The sequence below is a fragment of the Physella acuta genome, unplaced genomic scaffold (assembly GCF_028476545.2).
Source record: "Physella acuta isolate Inbredline_101_S28 unplaced genomic scaffold, ASM2847654v3 ptg001440l, whole genome shotgun sequence".
Lineage (NCBI taxonomy): Eukaryota > Metazoa > Mollusca > Gastropoda > Physidae > Physella > Physella acuta.
The window spans coordinates 169215-192286 of NW_026732955.1; the positions used below are offsets into that span (position 1 = coordinate 169215).

The 23072-nt window shown below is 38.5% G+C and overlaps 3 protein-coding genes across 4 annotated transcripts; all 3 read right to left on the reverse strand.

Annotated features, from left to right (window-relative positions):
- On the reverse strand, positions 1–766 carry LOC131927764 (lysophosphatidic acid receptor 2-like). Its single transcript, XM_059283563.1, has 2 exons — positions 522–766; positions 1–208 (listed from the first exon to the last, which is right to left on the reverse strand). The coding sequence occupies exons 1-2, from the start codon at positions 723–725 to the stop codon at positions 71–73; spliced, it is 342 nt and encodes a 113-aa protein (XP_059139546.1). The 5' UTR covers positions 726–766; the 3' UTR covers positions 1–70.
- Positions 739–2744, reverse strand: LOC131927776 (cannabinoid receptor type 1B-like). The gene is made up of 4 exons (XM_059283579.1): positions 2523–2744; positions 1889–2104; positions 809–1505; positions 739–743 (listed from the first exon to the last, which is right to left on the reverse strand). The coding sequence occupies exons 1-4, from the start codon at positions 2742–2744 to the stop codon at positions 739–741; spliced, it is 1140 nt and encodes a 379-aa protein (XP_059139562.1).
- Positions 2745–6107: 3363 nt separating this feature from the next.
- LOC131927785 (trypsin-1) lies at positions 6108–22909 on the reverse strand. 2 transcript variants are annotated; one of them, XM_059283604.1, is made up of 9 exons: positions 22767–22909; positions 17000–17094; positions 16218–16328; positions 15035–15175; positions 13947–14112; positions 13274–13401; positions 8337–8474; positions 7257–7408; positions 6108–6523 (listed from the first exon to the last, which is right to left on the reverse strand). In XM_059283604.1, exons 1-9 carry the CDS (start codon positions 22772–22774, stop codon positions 6359–6361), a joined length of 1104 nt encoding a protein of 367 aa, XP_059139587.1. In that variant the 5' UTR covers positions 22775–22909; the 3' UTR covers positions 6108–6358. The 2 variants fall into 2 exon arrangements, with proteins under 2 accessions (XP_059139587.1, XP_059139588.1); XM_059283605.1 differs by lacking the exon at positions 22767–22909 and adding an exon at positions 18733–18927.
- Positions 22910–23072: the final 163 nt, after the last annotated feature.

Below are 23072 nucleotides of genomic sequence, written 5' to 3' on the forward strand. Positions count from 1 at the left end.
TCAAACCACTATGTAAATACAACAGAAGTATTCATTAAGGTCGTCGATGTCTCACACATATTTCAGTCCACTAATGAGCGAACACGTTGCACATAATTTTCCGTATAGCTCTGCGCAGCTCCGCCTTCCGTAGTGGGTACACAGCAAAGTTCCAGAGAGAGTTGGAGGCTCCCACAATCCATGCCGTGTAGAACCATTTCTTGTCTATCTGTGATGGATTAGAAGCACATGACTAATGATAAGTTTTTGTTTTAAAAAAAAAACAAACTTTTTCACTGCAACAGTGACGGCTTGAATTATACAATTCTTTCTTGCTAAATATACAAACCATATATATATATATATATATATATATATATATATATATATATATATATATATATATATATATATATATATATATATATATATATATATATATATATATATATCTTTAATATATGATAACCCTTATTATTGTTCTCTATTGATAATTAAAATGAATGAATCGAAGGTCTGAACTTCAAATAAGACTGACTTACATCTACCATCAAGAGATGGAAGGCAAACTTGCAGGCCATGATGGGACTCCAGCAGATGAAGTAGATGACGAACATCAGCATCAACGTCTTGATGGTCCGCAGGTCACGGAGATGTTGACATTTCAAAAAACGGACTTTTCTAGTTTTGCGCTTCTTAAGTTTGGCTGGATGTGCCTGGATATCAGCCTCAGGAGCTACATTCATCCTGTCTATGTTGTCATCCTGGTCTAGAGTAGTCCTGTCTATGTTGTCATCCTGGTTTACAGTCGTCCTGTCTATGTTGTCACCCTGGTCTAGAGTCGTCCTGTCTATGTTGTCATCCTGGTCTAGAGTCGACCTGTCTATGTTGTCATGATGGTCTACATTGGCCCTGTCTATGTTGTCATCCTGGTCTACATTTGCCCTGTCCTCTGGCGAGGGGACGTGGAAACTGACAAATGTTGACTCTCTCGATATGGAGGCGTTGTCTCGTTTTAATCGTCGTCTGTAGAGGCCGCAGGACTGGACTTTGATCCAACTCCACAAGGTAGCTTTAGCAGCAGACGTACAGTCTTCCCGCTCATCTTTCGTGACCTTTGTCTGGTCAGGAGAGTCCAAACTCAATGAAAATTTAACGCTCTGGTCTATTCCATTCAGTGTCGTGAGGGGTGCAGGTCTCGTTTCACACTTTGCCATCAGACTTGTTCTAGAATCTTCTGTATCAAACGTTTCACTCCGCGTGTAACTTAGCGACGACGGCAACGACACCTGCTGGAAATGACACTCTCCCAGACGAGATTTGATCCGGCAGGCTTGTTTCTTGCAGTCGTGCGTGCGACAGTGGGCCCGCGCGTGAGTCTCCAGCACGTGATTGTGTTGTCTAATTATAAAAAATAATTTTCCGTACAGACAAACGGAGATAACTCCTGTCGTTAGAAACAGGGAGACAATTAAAATACCCTGCAAGCACAGGGCTTTAGTTGCTGGGTGTATACAGGCATCCGTCTGTGAAGGCAAACAGATATATGTCAGCTAGTTGATGTGGTTAATATGTTAATTAATATAACAAGAAGATGTTTATCTGTTTTGAAACTTTAAAATCAAAAATTTTTTTAATGTAAAGAAACACAATAGGGCTCCGAATCCTGATAGACCATTGGAAATCCAAGCACACAGCCTGATCCCTAAGTTGAGAAGAGCCAGATGTTGCCCATGTATCATGCCCCCTATCTCCACACAACTGATGGATCCAAGGGTAAAATAAAATTTAACAAAACTTATACTCTATATGGTTTCACATGGTAGCATTTCGCTCTCTAAATCTATTGATTTTATCCTTCTCATTTTCGTATTCATCTTAAAATGTATACAACACTTTAAGAACGTACCTTAGTCAGATCTCCTAAGAGAGGAATTAATCCGTTTACAAGGGAGACGATCCATATTACTGCAACTGTCTTGAGTACTCTCCCTTGCGTGACAATGATGTTGTAAGTGATAGCTTTGTGAATAAACAGAAATCTGTCCACGGCGATGGCGAAGCTGGACAGTAGAGACGCCATCACCATGGTACCAAATGCCACAATGGAAATGACGCAAGCAGTCTGCGGATACAATAATTGTGTCACATCGTGAGTACCACATAATGTTTCCTCACACCACACTTTGTTTAAATACATTTTTTTCCCGCACGTAGTACATATTTTCTGAATCACTTACACTATATTTTGTCTCATACTAATATCACATAACACAATTTATCTAAATCAATTAAGGCATAGATTTTGTCCTATTTTGACGATTTGCCTTCAAAACAGCTTTCTATTTTATTTGTTTCATTTGTTTAAAAAATCGAATATAAAATTAATGACAATACTATTCATTAGTAAAAGTATATTAAGCATTTTTATGCGTATCCTACTTCCTATTCCATCATATTTATCGAAACTGCAACCCATTGTTTGTGTTTATTAAAGGATTAATCTGAGGATTGTTTCGTCCTCTTCTGGAATTTAGACTGACCTGATTATCTCTCACGTCCAACAGTGCAAACACGTTGAAGGCTATGACCAGCACCATGAGCAGCATGTCGACCAACCCCAGGTTGAGCAGGAAGAGGTTGGAGTGGTTGTGTCTCAGACTTGGAGTTTTTAAAATGGCCAGGCATGTGATGGGACTTAGGATGAAGACACACGTGGCTATCAGCACGGCTGCTACCAGCAGGATCACCGGACCAGACTCCATGTATGGGCTCTACTGAGATACATGGAGCAAGAGCTTCATGCAACAAGCCGAGACAAAGAACACATTGCATTCTTTTTATCTTCTTGCAAAATGTGAATGTGAAACACCACATTCATTTGGTCTACACACAAATGTGAAACACCACATTCATTTGGTCTACACACAAATTTGAATGTTAAACACCACATTCATTTGGTCTACACACAAATGTGAATGTTAAACACCACATTCATTTGGTCTACACACAAATGTGAATGTGAACTATGTTGCACTGGATTCTTGGACTATACCCCCCCCCCCCCCCCCACAATCAATTATCCCTTGTCCATTACCCCTGGGTAATTTTCCGTCCACCGCTTATTATACATTATATCATACCTATCTAAATCCATCTCCATATCAGATCCAAATCTATATTACTTTACTACCCTTATTGATACCACTAATCCTGATCCTAAACCCATTCTTTACTTATCCATATCCGTATCTGTCTCTAAATTGATCGCGGCTAATATCCAGTTTCTGGTCGGCGGTGGGATGGGTGTGGGTGAGGGGGTGGGTGGGCAATGTCCAGTGGGTGTGGTAAAGTCCTGACCCAGATACAGCGCCAACAAAACTCTCAAATGTTATCTTTTTAAAATTTCAAGAGCAACCCAGGCTTTTCTATATACAATGCCGACAATGCCGGGTATATACTGATTACTAAACACACATGTCATGGTCCTTTACAGATAGGTTTTTACAGAGACCAGTGCAGGGCCTGGTCGGGACGGCAAGTATACATTATTAGTCAAACAACACCATATTAAATGCGCACACTGATTAAGAGACTTAAATGATTCCGTTAAAAACCCGGCTGTTCAATGGTATTTATGTTGTTTTTTTAAAAATTGTATTACTTTTGGCCGAGAAAATTGACTACATTTCATAGCGTACGTCTTAATAAGATCGATATATCTAAATCAAATTTGAATGAAATAGTTCATTTCTTTATATTCTAAAATTAGAAGATGACGCCATTAGTGTTGCGTACTTTCATTGGTTAAACGTGTGACATGTGACAAACACTTTTCGTGTTGGGTAATTAAAAATGTGCTTCTACATTGGAATATGCATTTATTTTTATTTTTCTTCTTTAAATAAAATTTAGTTTATACATATAATATATCAAACATATTATTTTCAACAAAAGCCCGTATGTTTAAGTTCTCGTTATATCGCTGAAGATACTAATCTACTAGCCTCAGTAAATGTTGCGGACATTATATATTAGTATGTAACTAAATAAATAGCTACGGATAAATATATTTAAAGCAAATCATTATACTTTTAATTTTTAATGCACACAAAAACTTGATACTATAAAATATATTTCTTTAAAAACATTTGTATTGTATTAAGAAAATCCCACGACTAAAAAGCATCAACTGAATAGACTTAATGGGTTTCAAAGCGCCATGTCAGAGACACTTTTTTTCCCTGGGGGGGGGGGGGGGGGGGAGGGGGGGGGGGATAAGGTGTAGATTTTTTGGAGGGGAGTGGGTTGAAACTAGCTAGATGCACTTACAATTTCCAGAAGGGGGCGGACATTGGTTAAAGTAAATATTTTCTGTATATATTACCTACATAGAAATGTGTTCTATGTATGAATTGTAATAATGTCAAATTGAATGACACAGTAGTGACACAGGAGGTAAACACAGTGGAACCTCTTCATCAGATAATAGTAGGATAGTATAACCTGGATTATTTTTTAATACCTTTAGCTTTATCAAACCAGTTTATTTTGACAAATTCATTTTTGTTAATTTAACATTAGTAACTCCACCAGTATGACCATTCTGCTTTTAGTTTTATACAAATATTAATGATTACAGTCTATTGAGAAGACACCACATAAATAAGAGTTTAAAGAAAACCCCAAAAATAAAAAGAAAGAAATAGACGTGTATGTAATGCAAACAAGTTGTGTCAATAGCGACTATAGAAAACAAACCTGAAGTTGAACACGCGCGAACTTGACCGTGTGCCTGCAACACTTCCGTCCTCTCAGGACTGTCCCAGACTGTAGCAGTGTAGCATGAGCTATGCTTGACTTGATGAGAGACTGCATTAGCGAGTGTTTGGGTTTAAAATCATGTCCTGCCTTCACCATTCGTTCAATAAGAGACAGCCAACATTAGCCACTGTTTGGATGTGGAATGGTGGCCTTCATTGTGCTATTGATCACCACTAGTCCATTAGTTGCACTCAATAATGCTCTGATCGTCACTTAATTAATTTGATGACGTAAGAGATTGTTATAGCCTATTGGTTGTGTTTGTCATCACATTATCTCCATATCTAGTTCCATAGCAACACAATTAGTGGATTTAAAATTTATAGTTGATAAGCATGACGTGGTTACAATCATGAGGTGTAGGCTGTACAATCGTGATCAGGCTGGTTCTACAATCATGACGTGTGGTTCTACAATCATGACGTGTGGTCTCTACAATAATGACGTGTGACTTCACAATCATGACGTGTATAGTTTTTTTTTCCAGACATCTTTATCCGGAAGGGGATTGGGGCACTTGAACTTTCGGGGAGGGGGGGGGGGAAGTTGCGGGGGCGCAGTTAAATTTTTTGGACGTGTTACTGTGGCAGCTACAAGCATTGGACTTAACATACAATCACAAGTCCAATACATACAATCACAAGTCCAATACATACAATCACAAGTCCAATACATACAATCACAAGTCCAATTCATACAATCACAAGTCCAATACATACAATCACAAGTCCAATACATACAATCACAAGTCCAATACATACAATCACAAGTCCAATACATACAATCACAAGTCCAATACATACAATCACAAGTCCAATACATACAATCACAAGTCCATATGATTCCACACATTTACAAACAACTACACACATAACTGGGAAGGGGAGACCCACCCATCTAACAGGTGTGACAACACGATGGACTGGTCCAATAGAAACAAGTCAGTAGCTAGTTCCCTTGATAAAACCCTGAAGTTGGCAGGTATTTGTTAAAGGTAACCCAAGGATTTCCTGCCAGTTTCATCCTTGTTCTTTGTACTTGCAGCAAGTCATGTAGACGTCAGCATTCGTTTTGGGATGTAACAAGGATGTGTAGAGTTTAGTGGAGATGTCAGATGTCTAGACAGGTTGTTGTGATGTCTAGAGAGGTTGTTGTGATGTCTAGACAGGTTGCTATAATGTCTAGACAGGTTGCTATGATGTTTGATGTTCTAATCTGGTTATACGTAAGACACCAAGCTGCTACTTCAACAAAGTTTTAACAAACTTAACACACAGGACTAAAAAAACACTTCTTAAATCGGTTGAAATTTTTTTTATTTTTTGTTTGGGATATTTTGGATTTTCATTCAAGAATAATTTTTTGATTAAAAATGACAGCCTTATTTCTTTCTTGGAGATTCAGATAAAACTCTTCCATTTTTAAAAATCTTTGGTTTTAAAAGTGTCAAACTACTTGATAAATCTCCATCTTATAAAGGAAGTAGATTAGCTTTAGGGACAACATCCTGGGTAATACTTGAACAGATCAGACCGCCATGGTGGTGGTGACGTCATTAGTTGAGGAGCGACGTCACGATAAAGTCCCGGATGTAAGGGTGAGTGACCCGGGTGTAGATGCCGGGAAACTGTGGGCGGGCACAGCCAGAGCCAAACGACACGATGCCATAGACGTAAAACCTTCCGCCTGACAGACACATCAGCGGACCTCCAGAGTCGCCCTGCAACATAGGTGAGGTCGTTATGGGCATGGTAGGCACAGGGATGGGATATCGGGCATAGGGCATTATAGTACAGGGGCATGGACGTCTAAGACATAGGTATATATTTTACCGGTGCAAAAAAACAAAATGAACCGCGTGTATCAACATGTTTAAAGAACAAAACCAATAAAAATGACTATCACAAAAACATATAGAACATATAGAACATTTACTGCAAATCAGTTTGATTTCTGCTGTTGCCTTTCAGACACCAGTTCAGAAATGTGCAGCTTCACATTGAATTCAGCGGGTGTTGTGTTCTTTTCTATCTCCATGTAGCTTATGGAAGTTTATTCTTAGTTATGCCGGTGCTAGACTAGAATTGCTCAACATAAAATCACATCAAACACACGATCAACACGCGCCTGTATAGGTGGCGTTGACACGATGCGTGTGACGTATGTGTGTCGTGACGTTAATGGGTTCCATGATACAGAACTATCACGATACTAATACGTGTTATCTCGCTCAGGCTCACTTTGTTACCATGTCGTGCCGTCACGCTGTCGTATTTAAACTGTCATCGGCCGCTAGTTCTATGGTCCACACTGACAAAATCCAATCGAAAATCACATGAGTCAGGTGTATGTCTTGACCTCCCACAAGAATGACTCGCTAAAACCCTGGGGTTCGATCGAACCCAGGTTAAGAACCACTGGCTTATATATACTGACATCACATAGTGACTCACTTGACAAGAATCGATTCCTCCATTGTAATAATCGCCGGCACAAAGTTTGAGATCATTAACATATAGAGTGCCATAGGAAGATATGCATTTAGCCTGGTCAACTATGGGCAGAGTGACCTTTTGTAGGTCGTAGCTCAAGGACGGGGAAGTAACTGGAAAAGAGAAGACAGTTACAATCAATTCTGCAAGCAAAGTTGGGCAGCTAAGGGAAAGGGGCATTGGAGGTGGAAGGTGATCTTATCGGCCTAGATCTGCACTGTTAAAACAAAATTAAATACAAAGGGGTAAAAGGCAATTCCGGAGTGCTTGGTAAATACTGTATTGTGTTGGATTTGCCGTCATATGTAATGTAATACTTACCCGGGAAACCCCAGCAACACAGAGGTAAACTGTGATGTAATACTTACACAGAGATCAACTGATGTAATACTTACACAGAGATCAACTGATGTAATACTTACACAGAGATCAACTGTGATGTAATAATTACACAGAGGTCAATGTAATACTTACACAGAGATCAACGAATGTAATACTTACACAGAGATCAACGGATGTAATACTTACACAGAGATCAACGGATGTAATACTTACACAGAGATCAACTGATGTAATACTTACACAGAGATCAACTGATGTAATACTTACACAGAGATCAACTGATGTAATACTTACACAGAGATCAACTGATGTAATACTTACACAGAGATCAACTGATGTAATACTTACACAGAGATCAACTGATGTAATACTTACACAGAGATCAACTGATGTAATACTTACACAGAGATCAACGGATGTAATACTTACACACAGGTCAACTGATGTAATACTTACACACAGGTCAACTGATGTAATACTTACACAGAGATCAACTGATGTAATACTTACACAGAGATCAACTGATGTGATACTTACACACAGGTCAACTGATGTAATACTTACACATAGGTCAACTGATGTAATACTTACACACAGGTCAACTGATGTAATACTTACACACAGGTCAACTGATGTAATACTTACACACAGGTCAACTGATGTAATACTTACACAGAGGTCAACTGATGTAATACTTACAACCCAGGATACCCCAACCAGCGGTGATACAGTAGTCAGTTTTAGCGGCGTCACTGTAAACATCTGGTAGACATATTGGCGAGACACATTCACTGAACACCAGACTCTCAGCAAGCGTCAACACAGCTACGTCGTAATCTAGACACAACAATCATCAAGTGTAAACAATCTAGACCAAACACAACAATCATCAAGTGTAAACAATCTAGACCAGGCCACACAACAATCATCAAGTGTAAACAATCTAGACCAAACACAACAGGCATCAAGTGTAAACAATCTAGACCAGGCCACACAACAATCATCAAGTGTAAACAATCTAGACTAGACACAAAAATCATCAAGTGTCAACAATCTAGACTAGACACAACAATCATCAAGTGTAAACAATCTAGACCAGACACAACAAGCATCAAGTGTAAATAATCTAGACCAGACACAACAATCATCAAGTGTAAACAATCTAGACCAGGCCACACAACAATCATCAAGTGTAAACAATCTAGACCAGGCCACACAACAATCATCAAGTGTAAACAATCTAGACCAGACACAACAAGCATCAAGTGTAAATAATCTAGACCAGACACAACAAGCATCAAGTGTAAACAATCTAGACTAGACACAACAATCATCAAGTGTCAACAAGCTAGACCAGACACAACAATCATCAAGTGTAAACAATCTAGACTAGACACAACAATCATCAAGTGTAAACAATCTAGACTAGACACAACAATCATCAAGTGTAAACAATCTAGACTAGACACAACAAGCATCAAGTGTAAACAATCTAGACCAGACACAACAATCATCAAGTGTAAACAATCTAGACCAGATTACACAACAATCATCAAGTGTAAACAATCTAGACTAGACCACACAACAATCATCAAGTGTAAACAATCTAGACCAGACACAACAATCATCAAGTGTAAACAATCTAGACTAGACACAACAATCATCAAGTGTAAACAATCTAGACCAGATTACACAACAATCATCAAGTGTAAACAATCTAGACTAGACCACACAACAATCATCAAGTGTAAACAATCTAGACTAGACACAACAAGCATCAAGTGTAAACAATCTAGACCAGGCCACACAACAATCATCAAGTGTAAACAATCTAGACCAAACACAACAATCATCAAGTGTAAACAATCTAGACCAGGCCACACAACAATCATCAAGTGTAAACAATCTAGACCAGGCCACTCAACAATCATAAAGTGTAAACAATCTAGACCAGGCCACACAACAATCATCAAGTGTAAACAATCTAGACCAGGCCACACAACAATCATCAAGTCTAAACAATCTAGACCAGGCCACACAACAATCATCAAGTGTAAACAATCTAGACCAGGCCACACAACAAGCATCAAGTGTAAACAATCTAGACTAGACACAACAATCATCAAGTGTAAACAATCTAGACCAGACACAACAATCATCAAGTGTAAACAATCTAGACCAGATCACACAACAAGCATCAAGTGTAAACAATCTAGACCAGACACAACAATCATCAAGTGTAAACAATCTAGACCAGACACAACAATCATCAAGTGTAAACAATCTAGACCAGATCACACAACAAGCATCAAGTGTAAACAATCTAGACCAGACACAACAATCTTCAAGTGTAAACAATCTAGACCAGACACAACAATCATCAAGTGTAAACAATCTAGACCAGGCCACACAATAATCATCAAGTGTAAACAATCTAGACCAGGCCACACAACAATCATCAAGTGTAAACAATCTAGACCAGACACAACAATCATCAAGTGTAAACAATCTAGACCAGACACAACAATCATCAAGTGTAAACAATCTAGACTAGACACAACAATCATAAAGTGTAAACAATCTAGACCAGATCACACAACAAGCATCAAGTGTAAACAATCTAGACCAGACACAACAATCATCAAGTGTAAACAATCTAGACTAGACACAACAATCATCAAGTGTAAACAATCTAGACCAGGCCACTCAACAATCATCAAGTGTAAACAATCTAGACCAGACACAACAATCATCAAGTGTAAACAATCTAGACTAGACACAACAATCATCAAGTGTAAACAATCTAGACCAGACACAACAAGCATCAAGTGTAAACAATCTAGACCAGACACAACAATCATCAAGTGTAAACAATCTAGACTAGACACAACAATCATCAAGTGTAAACAATCTAGACCAGGCCACTCAACAATCATCAAGTGTAAACAATCTAGACCAGATCACACAACAAGCATCAAGTGTAAACAATCTAGACTAGACACAACAACCATCAAGTGTAAACAATCTAGACCAGACACAACAATCATCAAGTGTAAACAATCTAGACCAGATCACACAACAAGCATCAAGTGTAAACAATCTAGACTAGACACAACAATCATCAAGTGTAAACAATCTAGACCAGACACAACAATCATCAAGTGTAAACAATCTAGACCAGGCCACACAACAATCATCAAGTGTAAACAATCTAGACCAGATCACACAACAATCATCAAGTGTAAACAATCTAGACTAGACACAACAATCATCAAGTGTAAACAATCTAGACTAGACACAACAATCATAAAGTGTAAACAATCTAGACCAGACACAACAATCATCAAGTGTAAACAATCTAGACCAGACACAACAATCATCAAGTGTAAACAATCTAGACCAGATCACACAACAAGCATCAAGTGTAAACAATCTAGACCAGGCCACACAACAATCATCAAGTGTAAACAATCTAGACCAGACACAACAATCATCAAGTGTAAACAATCTAGACCAGACACAACAATCATCAAGTGTAAACAATCTAGACCAGATCACACAACAAGCATCAAGTGTAAACAATCTAGACCAGGCCACACAACAATCATCAAGTGTAAACAATCTAGACCAGACACAACAAGCATCAAGTGTAAATAATCTAGACCAGACACAACAAGCATCAAGTGTAAACAATCTAGACTAGACACAACAATCATCAAGTGTCAACAAGCTAGACCAGACACAACAATCATCAAGTGTAAACAATCTAGACTAGACACAACAATCATCAAGTGTAAACAATCTAGACTAGACACAACAATCATCAAGTGTAAACAATCTAGACTAGACACAACAAGCATCAAGTGTAAACAATCTAGACCAGACACAACAATCATCAAGTGTAAACAATCTAGACCAGATTACACAACAATCATCAAGTGTAAACAATCTAGACTAGACCACACAACAATCATCAAGTGTAAACAATCTAGACCAGACACAACAATCATCAAGTGTAAACAATCTAGACTAGACACAACAATCATCAAGTGTAAACAATCTAGACCAGATTACACAACAATCATCAAGTGTAAACAATCTAGACCAGATCACACAACAATCATCAAGTGTAAACAATCTAGACCAGACACAACAATCATCAAGTGTAAACAATCTAGACCAGACACAACAATCATAAAGTGTAAACAATCTAGACCAGATCACACAACAATCATCAAGTGTAAACAATCTAGACTAGACACAACAATCATCAAGTGTAAACAATCTAGACTAGACACAACAATCATAAAGTGTAAACAATCTAGACCAGACACAACAATCATCAAGTGTAAACAATCTAGACCAGACACAACAATCATCAAGTGTAAACAATCTAGACCAGACACAACAATCATCAAGTGTAAACAATCTAGACCAGATCACACAACAAGCATCAAGTGTAAACAATCTAGACCAGACACAACAATCATCAAGTGTAAACAATCTAGACCAGACACAACAATCATAAAGTGTAAACAATCTAGACCAGACACAACAATCATCAAGTGTAAACAATCTAGACCAGATCACACAACAAGCATCAAGTGTAAACAATCTAGACTAGACACAACAATCATAAAGTGTAAACAATCTAGACCAGATCACACAACAAGCATCAAGTGTAAACAATCTAGACTAGACACAACAATCATAAAGTGTAAACAATCTAGACCAGACACAACAATCATCAAGTGTAAACAATCTAGACCAGACACAACAATCATCAAGTGTAAACAATCTAGACCAGACACAACAATCATCAAGTGTAAACAATCTAGACTAGACACAACCGTGCCACAGGAGATGCGTGAATACCAGCTGTTAGCTCTAATGTTTGCTCCAGCCATACCAGCTGTTAGCTCTAATGTTTGCACCAGCCATACCAGCTGTTAGCTCTAATGTTTGCTCCAGCCATACCAGATGTTAGCTCTAATGTTTGCTCCAGCCATACCAGATGTTAGCTCTAATGTTTGCTCCAGTCATACCAGCTGTTAGCTCTAATGTTTGCTACAGCCATACCAGCTGTTAGCTCTGTTTGCTACAGCCATACCAGCTGTTAGCTCTAATGTTTGCTCCAGCCATACCAGCTGTTAGCTCTAATGTTTGCTCCAGCCATACCAGCTGTTAGCTCTAATGTTTGCTCCAGCCATACCAGCTGTTAGCTCTAATGTTTGCTCCAGCCATACCAGCTGTTAGCTCTAATGTTTTCTCCAGCCATACCAGCTGTTAGCTCTAATGTTTTCTCCAGCCATACCAGCTGTTAGCTCTAATGTTTGCTCCAGCCATACCAGCTGTTAGCTCTAATGTTTGCTCCAGCCATACCAGCTGTTAGCTCTAATGTTTGCTCCAGCCATACCAGCTGTTAGCTCTAATGTTTGCTACAGTCATACCAGCTGTTAGCTCTAATGTTTGCTCCAGCCATACCAGCTGTTAGCTCTAATGTTTGCTCCAGCCATACCAGCTGTTAGCTCTAATGTTTGCTCCAGCCATACCAGCTGTTAGCTCTAATGTTTGCTCCAGCCATACCAGCTGTTAGCTCTAATGTTTGCTCCAGTCATGAGCTCAACTCTACTCACCGTTGATGTTCGGGATGTGCCTGGGGTCCACTGTAATGCTGCTCACCTGGACACGGGTCAGTTTGTTCAGGTTAGACGAGCCGTACCTGACCGTCACCTGGCTGGGCTGGACCACCGCACGTGTGTACCTGCAATGACGTAACAGCCCAGGTGTTTCTGCTCACTGTATCATGTAATGCCATTATTTTTAACCGTCGTATTCAGTGTTTATTCAGTGTTTATTCTGTCGTCTTCATGTTAACAAAGTAAATCGTTGGATGTGTTCAACCTAATCCTCCCCTGACCAACACAACCACATCACTAACTTCCCTGACCAACACAACCACATCACTAACTTCCCTGACCAACACAACCACATCACTAACTCCCCTGACCAACACAACCACATCACTAACTTCCCTGACCAACACAACCACATCACTAACTCCCCTGACCAACACAACCACATCACTAACTTCCCTGACCAACACAACCACATCACTAACTTCCCTGACCAACACAACCACATCACTAACTCCCCTGACCAACACAACCACATCACTAACACTTATTTCGTAGAATGTAAATAATTATGGTTTTTTATATCTGGTGGTTGAAATTGTACTGACATTATGAAGAGCCTCACCGGTCTTTCACACAGTGAGCAGTGTGATTATCAAATGATTAATCTCACCTGTCTTTCACACAGTGAGCAGCGGTAAGCACATGTCGGCTGTCGAGGATGGTCCCCCCACAGAAGTTGGAGTCGATGGTAACGGCCACGACCCAGGGGAACTCACACTCAGCTGCCGTGGTCCCGCCCACAATTTTGTACCGGTTGTAGGTCTGTAAGCCACAGGCTGAGAGAAAGACGGAGTTGGGAGAACATCAACTTTGTTGTAAGTGATCAAGTGAACTTTGTTGTAAGTGAACTAATGAACTTTGTTGTAACTGAACAATTGAACTTTGTTGTAACTGAACTACTGAACTTTGTTGTAACTGAACAAGTGAACTTTGTTGTAACTGAACTACTGAACTTTGTTGTAACTGAACAATTGAACTTTGTTGTAACTGAACTACCGAACTTTGTTGTAACTGAACAATTGAACTTTGTTGTAAGTGAACTACTGAACTTTGTTGTAACTGAACAATTGAACTTTGTTGTAACTGAACTACTGAACTTTGTTGTAACTGAACAAGTGAACTTTGTTGTAACTGAACTACTGAACTTTGTTGTAACTGAACAATTGAACTTTGTTGTAAGTGAACTACTGAACTTTGTTGTAACTGAATTACTGAACTTTGTTGTAAGTAAACTACTGAACTTTGTTGTAAGTGAACTACTGAACTTTGTTGTAACTGAACTACTGAACTTTGTAACTTAACAAGTGAACTTTGTTGTAACTGAACTACTGAACTTTGTTGTAACTGAACTACTGAACTTTGTTGTAACTAAACAAGTGAACGTTGTTGTAACTGAACAAGTGAACTTTGTTGTAAGTGAACTACTGAACTTTGTTGTAACTGAACTACTGAACTTTGTTGTAAGTAAACTACTGAACTTTGTTGTAAGTAAACTACTGAACTTTGTTGTAAGTGAACTACTGAACTTTTTTTGTAACTGAACTAGTGAACTTTGTTGTAACTGAACTACTGAGCTTTGTTGTAACTGAACTAGTGAACATTATCTGGAACAAAAATTGTGTTTTAAAACTTGTTTATATCTTCACGTTATGACAAGATGCACACAAACCTAATGAACAAAGCTTACACTCAACTTACAGTTTGTAACTGAACCTGTTGTAGTTGTTGTTGTCGGTGTGGTTGTTGTTGTTGTTGTTGTTGGCGTGGTCGTTGTGGTCGTCGATGTTGTGGTTGTTGTCGTGCTAGTGGTTGTTGATGGCGGTAGAGTTGATTCTGATGCTGAAAGAATTCAATGTTTATTTACCAATACAAAATGCAACATACTAGCTCTTTACTACCTTGCTGTGAGTGGTCCAAATAGCAGTGGTTTACAAATATTACAGTCATATTAACAATTATAATCATGAAATAAAGAACACAAAAAATTCATAAAAAACGTTTTAATAACAAGCTTTTATGTAATGATGCACTAAAAAGTAGAAAATAAATTATAGACTACTATTTAAATAACTATAAAGAAAAGCGTGGGTCACTTTAGTATCTATTGGATACCTTTACTAATGTTAAGGAAGACACCCACGCTTTTCTTTATAGTTATTTAAATAGTAGTCTATAATTTATTTTCTACTTTTTAGTGCATCATTACATAAAAGCTTGTTATTAAAACGTTTTTTATGAATTTTTTTTTCAGTACTTTACATGTTTTATTTACAATAGAGTTACATGACTAAAAACCATTGCGCGCCTACTGAACATCACGTTCAGTAGGCGCGCAATGGTTTTTGAACGCAGCCATTACGTGATGGCGCAGCTATTGAAGGTGATGACGCGTGTGGTGTGGTTGGCTAGACATGCCTACTAATTCGGTCCAAATTTTAATTAATTCATAAAAAATTAATTAGGCATACAATTAAGTCAAATTTAGTTTCATATTGCATTGTCTTCATGTCTTGACCCACGTGCCATCTGTGAATCGTATCGGTCAAGTAGAACTGTCCGAATTTTCACTCCTACGTTTCTATCTAGACTGACGACAGACTGTCGACAGACAGAGGAAGTGAGTTAAATAAAAGCTTGTAATAAATAGAAGGTATTTTAAGTTAGTTTTTGTTGCTATATGTTGGACGGTCATTTAATGTAATCATAATAGTTTTTTTTAGATATAACAAAAACTAATTTTGAAAATCCTGAAGGATCTACTCTCCGTAATCTCATATCTTTTGTTATCTCTATTGCCATTCAACTTTGCATGAATATTTGCTGTACCAAATAGACAGGTAGAAAATACAAACCTACCCTGGGCCAAAAGTGAGCTACTAACCTGGACACTTGCTGTAACATATGGGCAGGTATGAAGCTAAAAAAGTTGTGGACATCATGAAGCGCTTGTAGAAGTCGTATGCTCCCTGACACTGTCGTCTGCAGGCATCGCCTGTCGGAAATATGAAAATATAACACGTGACATGTGTTGGCTGATGTCACGTGACATGTGTTGGCTGATGTCATGTGACATGTGTTAGCTGATGTCATGTGACATGTGTTGGCTGATTTCATGTGACATTGGTTGGCTGATGACATGTGACATGTGTTGGCTGATGTCATGTGACATTGGTAGCTGATGTCATGTGACATTGGTTGGCTGATATCATGTGATATGTGTTGGCTGATGTCATGTGACATTGGTTGGCTGATGTCATGTGACATTGGTTGGCTGATGTCATGTGACATTGGTTGGCTGATGTCATGTGACATTGGTTGACTGATATCATGTGATATGTGTTGGCTGATGTCATGTGACATTGGTTGGCTGATGTCATGTGACATTGGTTGACTGATGTCATGTGACATTGGTTGGCTAATATCATGTGATATGTGTTGGCTGATGTCATGTGACATTGGTTGGCTGATGTCATGTGATATCTGTTGACTGATGCCATTAAACTGATGCAACAATTAAACCCCCTCACAATGTAACAAATTACCCCCATCCCCACGATGTAATAATTTAATCCCTCATGATGCAACATTTTAACCCCTTATGATGCAACCATTTAACTCCTCACGATGCAACAATTAACCCCCTCACACCCGTGTGAGACTCACCATCAGTGTAGGTCTGTGTGTGCACGAGGGACAGAGTGCACGAGAGAGCAATGAGCAGGCAGCCGTACTGTCTTACACACATCCTGACTCTTGGCCTGTGGTCAGACAAGTTAGCTGGGTTAGTGTTGTGGTCAGACAAGTTAGCTGGGTTAGTGTTGTGGTCAGACAAGTTAGCTGGGTTAGTGTTGTGGTCAGACAAGTTAGCTGGGTTAGTGTTGTGGTCAGACAAGTTAGCTGGGTTAGTGTTGTGGTCAGACAAGTTAGCTGGGTTATGAAGTGATTCTGCTAGCTGAAGGATATCAGCTAAAGTAGACTTACATATTTTCTAAATAGCTAATATGTTAAGCGTTGAATATGCGGCGGTTACCAGTTTGCACATTAAAACACCAGTTTACCAGCTCCTTATATACATCCCAGCTCTTTATATACATCCCAGCTCTTTATATACATCCCAGCTCCTTATATACATCCCAGCTCCTTATATACATCCTAACACGAGGAAGAAGAGCCGTTGAATGGCATTGTTTAAACGGGTGTCTGTCTGTTTGATGTCTACCCACAAGCTTTCATCAGACGTGATACACCTCTCAGCCTGTGTACATTGAGGGGGTCACGGCGCAGAAGCCCCACGGATTTACACCTATTCATTGCCCTCATTCCTATTTTCTTTACAGCACTCAAATATTCAAGAGCCAGCCTCATTAAATCAACACGATGACGTCATCAAACGGAGCGCCCCAGCTTTGATATAAACTGTTTCTTTAGGCCGGAAATAATATCCTGTTAGACTGGCTGACGGACGCCTCCAGCTTGTTCGTAATCAAAAGATTCACGTTTAAAATGTTTATAAAAAATATTAATGACGTTTAACACATAATCAATGTAGGGCATTTTTATATTGATGATAATTAAGGTAGTTGGAAATTGTATCAAAATAATTTTTGCCAGCTTTTCCATGCGATAACCCAAACAAACAAAAGGTCTGGAATTAAATTTAAAATAAAACACACGCAAACCAGAACCGACATATCACTTTTGAAATGTTTTCTTATTTTGACACGACATTGACAAATCTATGGTTACAATCAGCCGCTCCCCCCCCCTATGCATATATTCACCCAAAGTTTAATGCATCGAAAGGTTTAGATCCATCGATACTATTTGTAATTTAAAAAAGCCCAACGCAAACAGTGTTAGACTATTAAATGTGAGTTAGTGCGCCTTATATCTGACCCAGCTCACTCATCAAATATCTACAGATGTCATAGATCTCGGTCTGAACACACAATCCTTAAAGTCAAATCTTCACTTATTTCATTAGGGTTTTGACGCGTTCATTGAAGTTCATGCTTTTAAAAATAAATAAAAATATACAATTTTTAAGGATGTTCACGTTTCTGAGTTTATAGCCAAACAAAATTTATCTTTAAAATGAATACAGCTATGATTGCAATGTACCTTTTCTTGATACTAAAATTTCGATTCAAAATACAACAAAATATTCTCATATTCTGAACTATGACAAATTATTTTAATTCTTAAAATGGTATTCTAAAACAAATTTCCTTCAATATTGCCATTCAAGGAACACACACACAAACAGACATATATATATATATATATATATATATATATATATATATATATATATATATATATATATATGCATTAAGACAGTACTTAGTTATTAATGAAAAAAGCAATTGAAAACCGTGAAATAAATAATTACTTACTTAGTTCTTTAATTACTGTTATTACCGTCTTACTATAAAAAAAAGCTTTCTATATTATTGTTTCTGTAGTTCCCTAGTTAGAAAAAAAGTTGTGCCTATAGTCTGCCAAGAACTAGCCAGAGTCCCCACTGACAAATGTTTGCCTTCAGTTAACCAAGATCTACCTACAGTCCCACTTATATCTCGTCGGAAGCCATTCAATACAAAGATGTTTAAAATACGTTTGACAAATTTCCAAAGTTCCTTGTAGACACGGCTGTTGACAGGGTGTGGGATATTGACTCTTCTTGGACGCCCGCTTTCAGGGGCGGATGCACTCGCTACTAGCTACAGGGTCGCGGACACCATTGGCTACTCCAGGTGCGAGAGAAAATATTTGATGTAAAACATTCCTGACGCATGATAAGGCCTTCACATGTAATGTAAAAAATAATTGAAGAGATTGTCGACTGACCCAAAACTGGTCTTGTGTTGATAGTTGGCTGATTTTGTTGTGTTAGTTATTTAGTAGGCTTTTTATACACGGCCTTAACTGTTAGTTTTATTATACTGTTTACCCTCGCAAAGCTAATATTTAGATTTTGAAAAGAGAACTATTTTAAAGCATTGTACACACTACATTTGAAAATGTAAACAAAAAATGACATAATTTTCTAGCTTCATATTTTTACATTTTTCAAAGTCACGCCCATACCTGACAATAGTCCGCCATTTTGACACTTATGGTAAATATGAAAATAAAATGACGTTTTATACATTAAAAAAAATCTATTTATATCCAGATCAGAAAAGTGGGCGGGGCCCAACACGGAGAACAGTAATTCAATCAGATTTAATAAACGTGTCTCTAGCTTTATGTTTGCGTTGGTTTTTATTAAGCTGGGTGTATTAGATCTTCGGTGAACAGCTAGGATGGGGGGGGGGGGGGGGGGGGGTTGGAGTGATGTTTGGACGAGATTTTGGCCACCAATTTATCAACTGCGCGTATAAAGTGTTTGATTAATGTTGCTGGGTAAACTGTTCACGTGAAGATTTGGATAAAAAAAAAAACATTTTCTGATTGAACACCAACACACCAGGTATCGTCTGCTGAGAATGCTGGTCGGGAGTTGAAACAGCAAAGGATGATCTGATCAAAGAGTTTTCTAGTTGGTTCCTGATAATCAGACAGTTCTTCAAGAAAATGTATTGAACTGGACCTTTTCAAATGATAATGTTGACCTCACACTCATCAGTCTTATCTACGGATTAGTTGCTCGGGCACGCGCGGATTAATAGGAAAGGCGTTAAAGAGTGCTAGGGGTTAACCGGATTAAGGTGACGGGAATCGCGGACTAGTGTGTGTGTGGGGGGGGGGGGGGGGGGACAAAAAAGTTTCACAGAAATGTAGAATACATTAAGTGTTATGGTTATAGTGATAGCTTATATTATATACATATAATAGAACATATTTATGTAGTGGCAGGGGTAAGGAAGGTTTAAAGACTTGATGGGTTTATTGTAGGGGAGGCACAGTATACAATGTTTGTCAATCACATCTTAATTAATTCGATTAATTATTTATTTGATAATTTAATAAAATATGTACTATAAATGCGAGTCGATTGTCTGACGATTCTGTTTGGTCTGTTGTAAAATCTAACACGAAACACTGAACGTGACCTGAAACTAACGCTCACACAGGAAGGAAAATAATAATCATTAAGAAAGTTTAAAAAAACCCACGTTTTCTGATTGAACTAAAAGTAGAAAATAAATGCTATACATCACAATAATGCAAGCGATCACTCTGCTATAAGCGATGAAAAACGTGGGGCGCCGAAGTAAAAGTTTTTTATCGGTCATTGTTAATATAAGATGTAAAAGTTATATTACTATTGATTAGATAATATTATTGAGTTTTATTAGGGAGCTTGTAGAGAGTCAACAGTATTAGAAACTGTAAGAAAATCACGGCGTGAATACGTTACTGACTAGAACACATAGATTTGAACCCGTGTCGAGTGGGTTAGCAATCGTGTGCCCAACCACTCGACCATATCGTCTCCCCCATACTGGCCACCAGTTGTTACGTTCCGGTTTTTTGTACACAAACACCGTGTGACCACTACTCAGTAAGCCAAAAGAGGGAGAGTACCGAACCTTGTTTTCATCAAATTACAATTACTGGGTTATGTCCCTTTTTCCCCACGTTTTTTGTACAAATATATAGGGGTCTAAAATGATCAATAAAATGTTTCCATGGATCAATTTAGTAATAATAACCATTGGATATTTTATTGTCATCGGAAACAAAGCTTCCCTGAAAATTTCAGCGCGCTAGCTAACTGGGAAGTGCCCGAAATTTCGATCGCAAGATTTGATTGGAGAACCAAACAAACAAACAAACAGACGCGAAAGCAAGTTAAAGAAAACGTGGGGAAAATGTTTAAAAACATTATCGGGGTAATTCTATTTGGTCGCAATCAATAAAAAAATCTGGAGTTATAATTTCTCACTGTTTTGAGAGAGTTGTTAAGATCACGTTGATAGAGCCAGTGGTCAGACAGGGAGTGGTATCTTGTGAAAACAAGGAACATGCGCACTTGTTCTAATCAGAGCACGCGTTCCTCACCTGTAACAATGTCACAAACTACACACAGATATGTCCGTGTTGTCAACTACACAGGGAGTGTTGACTGTGTTGTGGAACTACACTCTGATATGTCCGTATTGTCGAACTACATACAGATATGTCCGTATGGTTGAACTACACACAGATATGTCCGTATTGTCCAACTACACACGAACATGTCCGTATTGTCGAACTACACACAGATATGTCCATATTGTCCAACTACACACAGATATGTCCGTATTGTCGAACTACACACAGATATGTCCATATTGTCGAACTACACATGAACATGTCCGTATTGTCGAACTACACACGAACATATCCGTATTGTTGAACTACACACGAATATGTCCGTATTGTTGAACTACACACGAATATGTCCGTATTGTCGAACTACACACGAATATGTCCGTATTGTTGAACTACACACGAATATGTCCGTATTGTCGAACTACACACGAATATGTCCGTATTGTTGAACTACACACGAATATGTCCGTATTGTCGAACTACACACGAATATGTCCGTATTGTCGAACTACAAACAGATATGTCCGTATTGTCGAACTACACACGAATATGTCCGTATTGTCGAACTACAAACAGATATGTCCGTATTGTCGAACTACACACGAATATGTCCGTATTGTCCAACTACACACGAATATGTCCGTATTGTTGAACTACACACAAATATGTCCGTATTGTCGAACTACACACGAACATGTATTGTCGAACTACAAGCAGATAAGTCAATGCTGTTGAAACGGTAATACACATGTACACATTAATGTGGTCAAGACCATACACAAATATGTTTACATTAGCACATACAGACAACTGTGGTCAAGACCCTACACAAATATGTTTACATTAGCACATACAGACAACTGTGGTCAAGACCCTACACACATATGTTTACATTAGCACATACAGACAACTGTGGTCAAGACCCTACACAAATATGTTTACATTAGCACATACAGACAACTGTGGTCAAGACCCTTCACAAATATGTTTACATTAGCACATACAGACAACTGTGGTCAAGACCCTACACAAATATGTTTACATTAGCACATACAGACAACTGTGGTCAAGACCCTACACAAATATGTTTACATTAGCACATACAGACAACTGTGGTCAAGACCCTACACAAATATGTTTACATTAGCACATACAGACAACTGTGGTCAAGACCCTACACAAATATGTTTACATTAGCACATACAGACAACTGTGGTCAAGACCCTACACAAATATGTTTACATTAGCACATACAGACAACTGTGGTCAAGACATTATACAAATATGTTTACATTAGCACATACAAACAACTGTGGTCAAGACCCTACACAAATATGTTTACATTAGAACATACAGACAACAGTGGCCAAGACACCAATATGTTTACCTGGTCATGTTGTTCCCAGCTTCCTTGAGTTGACCAGAGGTAACAGAGCAGACGCCAGTCAGATGTGGTCAGAACGTCTCTCTCCACCCAGACCAGACGTGTGCAGGTAAGAAGCTCTGGGTAGCCTGTCCTACCTGTAATATGTGGCTAGACTCTCCTAATATGGGCTAAGAAAACATGGGACATGTAAAGAGCTGAGCATGTCAGTGTCTGCTTGACTTACAATTCACATCATGTATGATCTACATCAACCCAATGGAGGTTACATATGTTTTTATACAATTCAATATTCACTTTATTTCTCAC

What these genes read in the sequence shown, in the direction of transcription:
- LOC131927776 (XM_059283579.1), bottom strand. Translation starts at nt 2,744, where the DNA reads ATGGAGTCTGGTCCGGTGATCCTGCTGGTAGCAGCCGTGCTGATAGCC. An exon ending in TGGACGTGAGAGATAATCAG is followed by an intron (nt 2,105 to 2,522) that starts GTCAGTCTAAAT and finishes TTGTATCCGCAG; the next exon opens with ACTGCTTGCGTCATTTCCAT. An exon ending in TCTTAGGAGATCTGACTAAG is followed by an intron (nt 1,506 to 1,888) that starts GTACGTTCTTAA and finishes TTGCCTTCACAG; the next exon opens with ACGGATGCCTGTATACACCC.
- LOC131927785 (XM_059283604.1), bottom strand. An exon ending in AACAGGTTCAGTTACAAACT is followed by an intron (nt 14,113 to 15,034) that starts GTAAGTTGAGTG and finishes TCTTTCTCTCAG; the next exon opens with CCTGTGGCTTACAGACCTAC. An exon ending in GAGGAATCGATTCTTGTCAA is followed by an intron (nt 6,524 to 7,256) that starts GTGAGTCACTAT and finishes CCTATGTTGCAG; the next exon opens with GGCGACTCTGGAGGTCCGCT.
- LOC131927764 (XM_059283563.1), bottom strand. Translation starts at nt 725, where the DNA reads ATGAATGTAGCTCCTGAGGCTGATATCCAGGCACATCCAGCCAAACTT. An exon ending in TCCATCTCTTGATGGTAGAT is followed by an intron (nt 209 to 521) that starts GTAAGTCAGTCT and finishes AATCCATCACAG; the next exon opens with ATAGACAAGAAATGGTTCTA.